Raw genomic sequence first — 12,874 nt, forward strand, 5'->3', positions numbered from 1 at the left:
GCATCCAAAATTGTATTCAAATTCTTCGTGTCGGTAATTAGCTGTAAATTAGCATTGTCAGCACTATAAGAAGGTTATCAGTAAAGTAGCTGTATATTTTGCCAAAATAGCATTTAAGTAGCATTTAAGGCGACTTAAATGCTTATTGGGCTACAGTTGAATAGCATTGGTGATGCTTATTGGTTACCTGGGATGCTTTCATAGTTACGTAACTGTCAAAATGAATCATCTAAGGTTGAACTCCTCAGAAACTTGCAAAACTCGAGATTGTGACAAAGATCATCCGTGAATCATGATTTATGTACAATACAGGTTAATTTGTGGCAATACGAAGTTTGTCGGGTCAGCTAGTATTTTATATTTAATACATTATAAATTATCTAACTTATAACAACCGTTATTAAACAAGTCGATAACAAAATAGTCCATGGCAAACATAGCCTGTTATAATTTTGTTAGCTCCTCCAAAGCGGGATTCCTTACCTAATTTTTTACTCTTTCCACTTCACACCTTTTCCCAATCTATATATCCTGTTTGGATACTACACATCTTTGTTTCATTGCTGTCTTCTACCGTCCCCTTCGTCGATTATGAAAAACTACCGTCATAAAAAATTAAAAATCATAAATTACTGCTAAGTTTACCATTGAGCTATCTTAAGCCACCTAAAACCTCGTATTACTCATTGCAGTATTTGTTTTATTGCACTCGGAAGGTCCCCATAAGAAACGGCGTATCAAATAGACGTTTTGAACCCAACCAGGCAATGACTAAAGAAAAATTTGTCCGAATACGAGTGGGTCCTTCGGGGCCGAAGTTCATTTCAAGAACTGCTGATGATGGCTTAGCATTCGACAAATTTTTGTATGTCATGTTTTCGTCGCGACCTTTGCGTTTTGATAAGTAACAAACCTGCCTCTTGAAGGCGTGTCAATTTAATCGACAAATCAATTTTATCAAGCTGACTGAACGAATAATCTCATAAAATATGACCTGCAACTGCTTGTTATGCGAGACATGTAATTCATGAATCACTCAACGAAGCAAAAAGTAAATGTTGGGAATTTTTCATTATTATCAACCTTACCGTACAGTTTTGGGCTGGAGAATCCCAAAATGGTACAAAATTTTGTATACGGGCAGAATTTATGAGCTTATGAAAATCTGTGTGCGCCATCTTGAACATGTTCGGAAATATAATATAGTTGAAATTTCTGGATTGCCGCTTTCAAATCTACATTTCCATGCATCCCATCAGCTGTCTTCATGACGTACGATGCAGGTTACCAGCCCATTGAATTTCCGCTTTCCTATCGACGCGATAATCTGATGTGTAGGTACGCTATTTTCATTGGTTGAACCGTTGGAAAGTTATCGTACAAAATATTCCGCAAGGTCGCAGAATTACGTTAAATTGCATAGCATATGGATTTATGAATAACAGCAATATTTTAAAAATTCGAAGTGCCTGTTTTCCCTAACAACTCTTGCCAATTTTCATGGGTGTTGGGAGGCGGTTCGCGGGCTGAAGCCAGATTTACGATTGGCTTAACCAAGACGATTTTTTGTATCGCACTAAATATAGGACCGTACTCAATCGATAACTATCACACAACTAGCAGCCTCTCCCCTCTAGTCTATCTTTCAGTCTCGAACTAGAAATCCTTCATTCCTTTATCGTTGACCAATATCCAATCCTTTCCAGCTGTCCAATATCCAATCTTTTCCGAGATCCTTCCCTTGCAATTCGGCGTAGTAAAATTATTACAGCACTTTTAGTGAACTTTCATATATTTGTTCTATGAAAAAACTACATTTATTTTAGGCTATAAAATTGAACGCATACAGCTTGTGTTTATTCGTTCGCTATCGGATGGCTACTGATCAAGTGATCGTTATCTCTCATCGGTCTATCTCCTGGTTGATTCGTGTATGCAATTAGACCGACCCTAAGCTCTTTCTATGTTAGTGATAAAAATAGTGGTGTCTCCTTTTTACAAAATTCGATGTCGTATAACAATTATATGTTGGATTGACGTATAAATAGATCAGTTATTTTGAAGCTTATGTAACATCGAACATTGCCGGCCCCCTTGAACTTGCTTCAATCCTTATCTTATAGAACAAATCTTTCACGAATATTAACAAAACAAAAAAAAAAAAACCTTAAATACCACTATGGCAACTGGATGGCAAGGGACAAATTCGGTTGACTGGACGTTTGTAGATTCCGTTGGTCGTTTTCACGGTTACGACGCGAACCACTCCATCAGCTCCAGGATGCACGTCGATAATTCTCGCCATAGGCCAACGTAACGGCGGTAGGTTGTCTTCACGTAGTACCACGATGTTTCCCTGTTGAACTGCTGTTGTCTGTCGCTTCTTGCTGGTTGCTTGCAATTCGGTGAGATATTCGTTGCTCCAACGTTGCCAATAGTGCTGGAACAATTGCTGTCGTTGCTGGTAGTGGGTGAGGCGGTTGGTGGGAACATTGCGCACATCACGTTCAGGTAAAGCTTGCATGGGAGTCCCAATCAAAAAATGAGCCGGCGTCAATACCTTCAGATCGTTGGGATCATCTGATAATGGCATTAACGGCCGAGAATTGAGAGCCGCTGTAATTTGGACGAGTAGTGTCGAGAAATCCTCGTAAGACAGGCGGCGGTCACCGATTTCTTTCTTGAGGCACGTTTTAACAGAGCGAACGGCTGCCTCCCACAAGCCTCCGAAATTTGGCGCTCTAGGAGGAATAAAATGCCAGGAAATTCCGTGTTGGGCAAGTTCTGTTCCTATACGGTTATAGCTTGACTCATTGTTTAGGATGCAATATAAAGCGTTCAATTCGTGCTTAGCACCCGCAAAATTTTTTGCATTATCCGAGTGAACTTCGCGCGGTATGCCATGATATCCAATAAAGCGTCGAAAGGCAGAGAGGAATCCAGTAGTTGATAAATCACTTACAATTTCCAAATGCATTGCCTTCGTCGTAAAGCAGACGAACACCGCTATATATGCTTTGGGAGCAGCAGCACGTCGATGCGGAGGTTTCAAATAAAACGGCCCACAATAATCAACTCCTGTAATGAGAAAGGCTCCGCTTGGACGAATACGCGTTTTTGGGAGCTGACCAGTTGGTTGTTGAATGGGTGTTGGATTAAAGCGGAAGCAGCGATAACATTTTCGCAAGACTGAGTTGACCGCTTGCTTACCGTGTATAGGCCAAAACTCTTGTCTCATCGTCGACAACGTTAGTTGACGACCTCCATGAATTGTTTGTCGATGAAAATAATCTATGAGGAGTTTTGTGAATGGATGATTATTGGGTAGCACAGCGGGGTGCTTAGTAACATAATTTTGACTTGAGTGGCAGAGGCGACCGCCAACCCTAATGACGTTATCTTTATCTAAAAAGGGGCTTAACAATTTAAGAGTAGAATTTGGGTTCACAGCGTGACCTTTGCGTAGTTGTTTCAGATCATTTTCAAAGCATTCCATTTGCACCAGCTTTAGTAATGTTAGTTTAGCAGTTGCTATTTCGTCCACAGTAAGAAAAGGAGACCGATTGCGTTCATTCGGGTTGCGGCAATTCTGACAGAAGCGTATACAGTATGCTGTTATCCGAAGAAGTGGTTCCAAAACTGATCGTAACATGAACCATTCATTAGTGCCGGGTGAGAGCTTGACAGCGTGTACAAGCTGTCTAGTTTCTAACATCTCTTCCGAACAGCTACACGAATACGTCTCAGAAGGCCAATTTTCTTCAGTCTCTTGCAACCATGATGGACCTCTTTTCCAAAGTTGACTCTGTAAGAAATCGTCAATGGACATTCCTCTCGACACTAGATCAGCCGGATTTTCTTTCCCCGTAATATGGCGCCATTGGTGTCCATGGGTCAATGTTTGAATACTTGAAACGCGGTTTGCTACATAGGTTTTCCACGTGTTAGGAGGTGAGTTCAACCAGTGAAGTACAATTGTAGAATCCGACCAAAAATATGAGGTAACCTTGTTCAGAGCTAACGCTGGCGATACTTTCGAGTACAAAATTGCCGCCTCCTTGGCTGCTGATAGTTCTAAGCGCGGAAGAGTTACCCTTTTCAAAGGCGCGACACGAGATTTGGAGGACAAAAGCTCAATGTGAATGTTTCCTAACCGATCTTCTGATCTCACATACAAACAAGTGCCATAGGCTAGTTCTGAAGCATCGGCAAAACAATGTATCTGAACGTCAACCCATTCCGAAATGAATGCGAACCGATTGAGGCGTATTTCTGATAATTTGGGTAGTTGGCTATAGAAAGTCGTCCATTTTTTCTCCAACTCCGGAGGTACCACCGTATCCCAATTTGTTTGCAGCAACGCAAGCTGTTGCATGATGATTTTTGCTGACACAACTATGGGCGATATCAAACCCAACGGGTCAAACAGCTTAGCTATTTTAGAGAGTATGTGCCTTTTAGTCCAATTGACGTTATTATTGTCGACGTCGAAGACAAAACGGAGTTTGTCTGAGCGCGGTTCCCAAGTAATTCCTAAAGTTTTTATTTCTTCTCCAGGATTTAATTCAAAAGAAATAGAAAGATTTGTTCCAAGCTGATCTTCAGGTATCCCCGCTAATACGGCTGGGCAATTTGAACACCACTTTCTTAATGAAAAACCACCTTTGGACATCAATTCGTTTAGTTCGGTACGCAACTGAATCGCTCCATCGATATTAGAACTCCCACCAATGTAATCATCCACGTAAAAATCCTTGAGCAGCACTGCCTTCGCGTTTGGATATTTAAGCCCTTCGTCGACCGCCAGCTGATGAAGTACCCTGATTGCTAAGAATGATGAAGGTGTTAATCCAAACGTAACCGTTAATAGCTCGTACACGCCGATAGGCTCGTTAGGAGAAAACCGCCAAAAAATTCGTTGAAGTGAAGTGTCATGAGAATGTACGCGAACCTGCCTATACATCTTTTCGATGTCTGCCACTAGCGCTACTTCATGTTTACGAAATCGTATAAGAAGACTCAAGAGTTCATCTTGAATTATCGGCCCTTTGAGTAAAGTGTCGTTTAAAGAATATCCATTATTAGACCGGGCTGACCCGTCAAAAACAATACGGACTTTCGTTGTGCTGCTTGATTGCTTAACCACCGCATGGTGCGGAAGGAAATATACTTGTTGCTTCGCCAATCGATCAGACTCAAGTTGCACTTCTTCGTCTGACAATTTTCGCATGTGGCCTAAGTCCAAATATTCTTGTATGACGGAATGGTATTGTTTTTTCATCTCTAAATCACGATCCAATCGTTTTTCCATTTTTATAAATCGATCTAGCGCCATATTTCTAGATTCGCCCAACATCCTATCGAAATTTAGCTGTTTCGGAAGCTGTACCACGTATCGTCCATCGTCCAATCTGCTGTGAGTTTTCGCGAAGTGAGCTTCACTATCTTGCTCCTCTTTCGACCAAGCCGGTCGATCATCACAGCTCTCCATCTCCCAAAAACGTTCGAGTAAACCTTCCAAATTTTCCGATGCTGTGGCCAGACAGCAATTGATAGAAGTAGCCTTCTCCTTTGTGGCCTTTCCCGATACCACCCAGCCGAAAACAGTATCCACCAGAATGGGAAGACCAGGACCCAACCTAATTTGATTCCTCTGTCGCTCGTAAAGGAACCGATAGAAATATTCCGCACCAATTAAAAGGTCGATCCGATTGTTTATGTTGAAATCTGGATCTGCCAGTTGAATGCCCTCCGGAATTTTCCAATTTGATACGGAAACATTAGCTGCTGGTAAAACAGACGTCAGTCGTTGAAGAATGAGAAAATCTACATTTATTGAGAAATCCGTTACTCTGGAACTAACGAGAGTGCTGACTGAGTGTCGAGCTTTAGACTCCATTTCCCCTACTCCGCAGATGGGGATGTTAACCGCTCTTCGGTTCAACTTTAGTATCTGACTCAACCTCTCGCTCATTATATTTGCCTGTGAACCGTTATCCAGCAGCGCTCTAGCTAAATGCATTTCACCATTCTGATCTCGTACTGCCAAGACTACCGTGGATAGAAAAACATACGAGCGACCATGCTTTGTTCCGACGCTATACGATCCTACTCGATGCTCCTCGTCTACAATTGTTTCCTCGTCTTCACCGCCCGTAGCTACGTTACATTCCCTCGCTTCGTTTGACGGCTGCCTTGTTGATTGACTGTCGTTAACTAGAAAACCGGGATGAATCAGCGAATGATGCTTCTTACCACACGTTCTACAGTTGAAAGCCGAATTACAATCTCGCACCCAATGACCCGTGCGAAAACAATTGCTGCAAAGTCGTTTAGCGTTTATGAGATCCAACCTCTCTTTATTGTTTAATTTCAAGAATTTAGCACATCGAGCCATGTAATGGTCATCCCCGCAACATGGACATTTATAAGTTGGTCGTTCGTTACTTGTAGCAGCATTTACAGCTAATCTTGGACGACTGTTTGTAGTTTTTTGATCAAATTTTTCTGCCTCCACATTGCTCGACGATAATGCATCCAAAACTCTAGTACGCTTTTCTAGAAAAGCAATCAAAACGGCGAATGTGGGCTCGTCTACCGAGGCCGCATGATCCTCCCATAGCTTTAAAGACTGGGAATCGAGCTTTGAGCACATCCAATGAACAATCAATGCTCCCCAGCTCTCCGTCTTTTCGCCCAGTTGTGTTAGTATTTTTAAGCGCTGTTCGAATTCATCCACCAAGCCATGAATTGCAATTGCCGACTCGTGTTGAATTTTTGGATATTCTATCAGAGCTTGTACATGACGCTTTTTTAAGAGGTATTCATTGGAGTATCGTTTTGTAATTGTCTCCCATGCTATCGCATAATTACCATTTGTGATGGTCAACGATTCGATGAGTTTTGCAGCTTCGCCTTTCAACGCTGACTTCAGATAGTGAAATTTTTGGACGTCACTTAGTTCCACCGATTCATGAATGAGAGACTCATAAGTAGATTTGAATGACAGCCAGCTTCTATAATTCCCATCAAAATCCGGTAACGTGATCTGGGGCAAACGAACTCCGCTATGCAATCCCATGCCGCTGTTGTTTCGTCCCATCGTAGTGTCTAGATTTTCTGCAGGGCGAGTTGGTAACGTTTTCTCGAGCAACGCCGCACGAATTTCAAAATACTGGTTCTCGAATCTTTCGTGAGCTCTGTTACTTTCTTCCTCGTGATCTCCATTTTCATCTAGATCCGCAATCTCCTCTTGTACGGTTTCGAATTCCTCCCATTTTTTGTCCAACTTTTCCAACCTGCTTGATATTTGTCCACTATGCGTTTCCACACTGTATGATTCCAAAAATTGCGCGTGCCTTTTCAGTGACACAAACATGCGCTCACGCTTTTTAATCCTTTCTTTGATTACTTTATCTGCCATATCCACTACCACTACCAGCTGAGCAATGACGAGAGACACTCCAACCGAAAAAGATAAAACAAAAGGAACCAGGAAGCACCGTCTCTGAGGTAATTTGCCTTGGACAGGTACTCACCTGAGGCCTGTCCGAAAAAAGGCCTTGTATTTAATTTTTCTCGTTATTCGCCAAAGACGCCTGTGCACTCAATACTAGTGCAATTTCTGTCGATGTAAAATGTTAGGCTTCAAACCGCAAATGAATTACCACTCCAACCACGACGTAAAGTTGATCCAAAGTATGAAAGGTAATAAAAAAGAAACACGTAACACCCAACCTTCCGAATGAAAATATTGGACAGGCACTCACCTGAGGCCTGTCAATAATAGGCCTTGATTGAATATATATAAACGGCAATTAATCCCATTGATGTCGGTGTATTGTGCGAGGTTGAGCCCAGAATATTCCAGGTAATTTCAGCTTCCGCCTTAATATGTCCTATAAAGAGTACCTCGATCCCAACCGCCGATGATCGTCACCGATTTGATTTCCACCTATACGCTGTAGCTTATTGCTACGAACCAGGAAAGCCGCCAATGCTCCAAGATGTAGTAACATGCAAGACAAAAATGATCCACGTAGCACCGAAAAGCGAAGGTAAAGGTTTGGAAGGCCACTCACCTGTGGCCTATTTGATATAGGCCTTGTATTCAATTATTAGTTAGCAGGCTAAGGAAATACGACCGATGCTGCTATTACACTATAGTACCAATATGGTTGATATAACGTATTGTAGCTCATAGGTGAAATATTTCACATCCAATCAATCGAAGCAAGTGCCAGCAAAATGACGGAATAAAGCCAATTTCTCCTTTGTACGATACAATGCCTTCAGAATAATAGACCAGCTTCAACCGCGAATCCTGGTCACGGCACCATATGTTGGGAGGCGGTTCGCGGGCTGAAGCCAGATTTACGATTGGCTTAACCAAGACGATTTTTTGTATCGCACTAAATATAGGACCGTACTCAATCGATAACTATCACACAACTAGCAGCCTCTCCCCTCTAGTCTATCTTTCAGTCTCGAACTAGAAATCCTTCATTCCTTTATCGTTGACCAATATCCAATCCTTTCCAGCTGTCCAATATCCAATCTTTTCCGAGATCCTTCCCTTGCAATTCGGCGTAGTAAAATTATTACAGCACTTTTAGTGAACTCTCATATATTTGTTCTATGAAAAAACTACATTTATTTTAGGCTATAAAATTGAACGCATACAGCTTGTGTTTATTCGTTCGCTATCGGATGGCTACTGATCAAGTGATCGTTATCTCTCATCGGTCTATCTCCTGGTTGATTCGTGTATGCAATTAGACCGACCCTAAGCTCTTTCTATGTTAGTGATAAAAATAGTGGTGTCTCCTTTTTACAAAATTCGATGTCGTATAACAATTATATGTTGGATTGACGTATAAATAGATCAGTTATTTTGAAGCTTATGTAACATCGAACAATGGGTATAACCCATTTTAAATGTTTATAATTCTTGAACAAAACGTCGTTGTAGAACATTTTATTTATGAAATGTATGCAAATTTTCGAAACAATCCTAGAATACTATTATCTGGTAAAAGCCGGATGTCCTGCACGCACAAAGTCTAAAGGGCCAAACAGAATGCTGCGTCAACGCGTCCGTCAGCGTTATTCTGACAGTTTTCTCATGGGTTTACTGTCAAATTGACGCTGACGGATGCGTTGACGCAGCATTCTGTTTGGCCCTTAACATTGTTATTGAATGAAATACCGTGGACCCCCGTTCGTCTGACCGCTTTTAATCTGAACACTTTCTAATATGAACCTCGCTTATTTGCATTACGTTGCATTACGTAAAAATGCTTTAAATGTCATAATCAACATGACATCATTTGTTGATGAAGACAATGTCAATAAATGCGATTTGTTTGTACAGATTTAGCGTGTTTAACATGTTCCACATTCCGTTTTCCCAGCGATTCTAATAAAAATTTGATCGGAAGGAAAATTTTTACTTCAACTGCCAACTATATCAAACCACTGAAACAATAACAACGAGCAGAGCGGTCAGTTCATATAAATATCTGCATACACTCAACCCCCGCTAATATGAAAAACACTTCGTTCAGATTGGGTGAGTTCTTTTTTAATCTGAATATTTGGTAACTCTATTCATTTTCACATACGCGCAAGACGCGCACCCTCTGAACTTGTTGTTTTGATTTGATGAAAACAAACGTTTTAAAAACATTTCCAACATACGCGAGTTCTAAACGTCCGGTTTGTAGAAGAGGTAATTGGCTCAGCAGTTTCGACTAAAATGGTCTATGTTGAGTACTGGCGAGAGGTCCATATGAGCTATATTGCCAGAGCTCTTGAGCAAGAGGAAACGCATTAAGTTTTTTTTTTGCTTTTTTTTTTTTTCAATTTACCCGGTCAACTTTAACGTCAATTGTGTATGACGCTTTATCGGTTTTTAATGTGAACGCATTCATACCACCGGAGTACAGATTAAAAATGTTCAGATTAAAGAAGGTCATACCAACGTACACGGTATTTAGAGCTGCCAGTTGTTCAAATTAAAAAGTAACCCCGTCAGTTTGCATGAGGAATAGTTCAAATTGGCGGTGTTCTACGGTATACGGTGAGGGCGTCAATGTTGGTTCCTATTTTCACTTCAATTATTTAAAGTTATCTGATTGAAAAATACACGTTTTCGAATATTGAATTCAAAAATAAGTTTTAGTTCGGATTTTATCTTTTCTTCTTTATTTTTACAACATATTTAGCCGCGGAATTTAGTTACTCATCGCATCTTGGTTTACAATATGGCCTAGACACAATGAGGGTATTTGCGATTTGGAATCGGTTTTACCGCTACGCTATCTTAAGCCGCCAGTTCTACTTCTACCGCGCAAAATCGCATTGCTAATTGAGAAATAAGTAAATTTTATTACTTTCGGAAGATTGTCACAGAAAACGGCGTTTCAAATAGACGTTTAAGCTCAACCAACCTGCGGAAAACACTATGAGTGATGACTACAAAAAAGTGGCGCCGATAAGAAGTGGGGCCTTATGGGCGAAGGTTGTTCGCAAACTGGTGATGGTGACGTAGCTTTCGGTATGTGAACTTTGCTATTAAAATACCACGAGTCTGCTTTTCAAAGGCGAGTCACTAATATTGGGAAATCAATTCAATCATTTGAAGTGATATGTTTATTCGCCCCATATATTAGGGTCTCTCGGTGCAGTAGATCAGGACTGCTGCTGCAGGTAGATTGATTTGCTGTTTTTTTTAGAAAAGTGTATTATAGAACCTAATGAATCACAGAGACAAGGAAAGCGGTTTATAATTAATTATTTGGAGCAATATTTTGTACTCTTTGTTAACGCTATTCGACAGATGAATCTTTTCAGCTGCACATAATCGTGCAGCAAAATGTGCGGCTTTGCCTTCAAGCATTCATGCTTTAACTCCAAACATCCATGACTAACCTCGAATAAGCACTAGTTCATGGCTTTGATGTGCGCACGTCATTTCAATTTCGGTGAAACTGAACTTCCTTCAAACGCTATTACCATTCACCATTGAGCAAGACCTGCGAGAGTTAACTCATTTCAAATTTACCCTAAGGCACAATAGAATGAGTGACGGCTTCATCATCAACTCTTCCACAGAGCTCGAGTATAATTTCACAGTCGGCTGTCCCTAGGAACATTCAATCTGAACCAAGCCAAGGGATAGGTATATCTATCGTTTCGACCAATGGATTTTTTTTATCATAACGTCACTTGAGATTCGAGGCTTGAGTAATGAATAGCCCCAGCACATGGTTCAGTGCACATATGAAAAATGTTTCCCCAATTTCAGGCCCAAATAAATGAAAAGTGTATTAACGAATGGTCCACCAAACCAAACGTTGCTCCACGACATTCTCAACTCAATTGGATAAAAACGAACTGAGATTGGGTGATTTAGGATGAATGGAATCGAAATATTCAATTCATATAGGGTGTAGGATAAGTTAACCTATAGTAGACCCTTTATCTATATTGGACCTCGGATACAATTTCAGTGTTTATTAGCTTGTACTTCTTCTTTCTGAGGATATATGAGACGAAACAGAAAGTACTAAACATAACACAGATTTTAGTTTATAAATTTAGCAGTTAGCATTTGATAATTAATGCTTTGAAATCGATATTTACAACAAGTGAGGGTCCATAATGCGGACAACAATTCAAAAAATGACGCATTATGGACCATTATGGCATTATGGACAATTCAAAAACTTAGTTGATATGCTCCATACAAAACTTTAGAATTTTTATAATGGACCCGGTCGTTATCCTATTGTAAACCACAAGGGTACATACAAGTGAATCTGTTTTGAAAAATATGCTAAATATGAAGATTTACAACATAAATTGAATTTTTTTAGGTTTGATCGAAAGTTACTAATTTTGTTTGTGTCATCGGTTGGGCGTTTAGCATTACTAATTCAAAATAATTCATAAAAGGGGAAAACTCAAGCACTAAAGGGTCCGCTAATGGTTAATTTACCCTACTTACCGATAGTAGATACTTTAGTGCTTGAGTTATCTTCTTCTATGGATTATTTTGAACTGGCAATATAATGGCAGTAACAATATCAGTATGTTGATCACTGTTTGAAGAAAACATGCTGAACAGGCGAATAATGTATGACTTGACAAGCAAAAACTACGTTTTCTACCAAAATTTTCAAAAGTTTGGATTTGACACAGTATGTGAAGTCACGTCTATCTCCCTTTTTACATTACTGAATCTTTCCATTTCTTAGGAAGGGTTAGGGATGCATTAAAAATTATGGTCGGCGAAATAGGACACCGCCTCTAGTTTCTGATAATAAAGAACAGAAGTTGGCACTAGTGTTTCATCATGTGCCATGCGTAAGAGTGTCCTTGAAACTATCATTGTTTCCCTGTTGAAAACAACAGATGTCGTTACTTTGTAACACGTATTGTGCATATTGGAAACATGTAAATTTACTCAGTGCAGCAACAGTAGTCTCTCATCCCGAGCAGGAGCGACGAGCAAAATAATATAAAAACAATATCAAACTGTGTTATAATGCTATATTTTGTTATTGAATAGATATGGAGATACATTGATAACACATTTTGTTATTGAGCAAATATTTGAAACAGTGGCTGCAAGATGAGTTTAATAACTGATTTTGTTATCATATCTTATTTTGGCCTTTTTTTCCTTGTTGGGGATCTTGGACCACTGCGACCAGTTCTTTGATCTATTGTGGTGTATTTTGGCCTTAAAATGACATTCGATATATTTTGTACAATTTTTTTTTGTTGATTAAAGAGATTTTAGATTATAACTATTTTATAAAATGATTTTTTAATATCTCATATAAAACTGCATTTGTTATTCAATACC

The 12,874-nt window shown here is 40.0% G+C and overlaps 1 protein-coding gene across 1 annotated transcript; it reads right to left on the minus strand.

Moving 5' to 3' along the window:
* Positions 1-2,167: 2,167 nt before the first annotated feature.
* LOC128745722 (uncharacterized) lies at positions 2,168-7,423 on the minus strand. The gene is made up of 2 exons (XM_053842802.1): positions 4,663-7,423; positions 2,168-2,616 (listed from the first exon to the last, which is right to left on the minus strand). The coding sequence occupies exons 1-2, from the start codon at positions 7,421-7,423 to the stop codon at positions 2,168-2,170; spliced, it is 3,210 nt and encodes a 1,069-aa protein (XP_053698777.1).
* Positions 7,424-12,874: the final 5,451 nt, after the last annotated feature.

This window comes from Sabethes cyaneus, chromosome 1, assembly GCF_943734655.1.
Source record: "Sabethes cyaneus chromosome 1, idSabCyanKW18_F2, whole genome shotgun sequence".
Lineage (NCBI taxonomy): Eukaryota > Metazoa > Arthropoda > Insecta > Diptera > Culicidae > Sabethes > Sabethes cyaneus.

Coding starts and splice junctions, on each gene's coding strand:
- LOC128745722 (XM_053842802.1), bottom strand. CDS start 7,423: ATGGCAGATAAAGTAATCAAAGAAAGGATTAAAAAGCGTGAGCGCATG. Junction 2,617..4,662: donor AAACGAATTGATGTCCAAAG/GTGGTTTTTCAT, acceptor TCCAAATTACAG/CGGCTCTCAATTCTCGGCCG.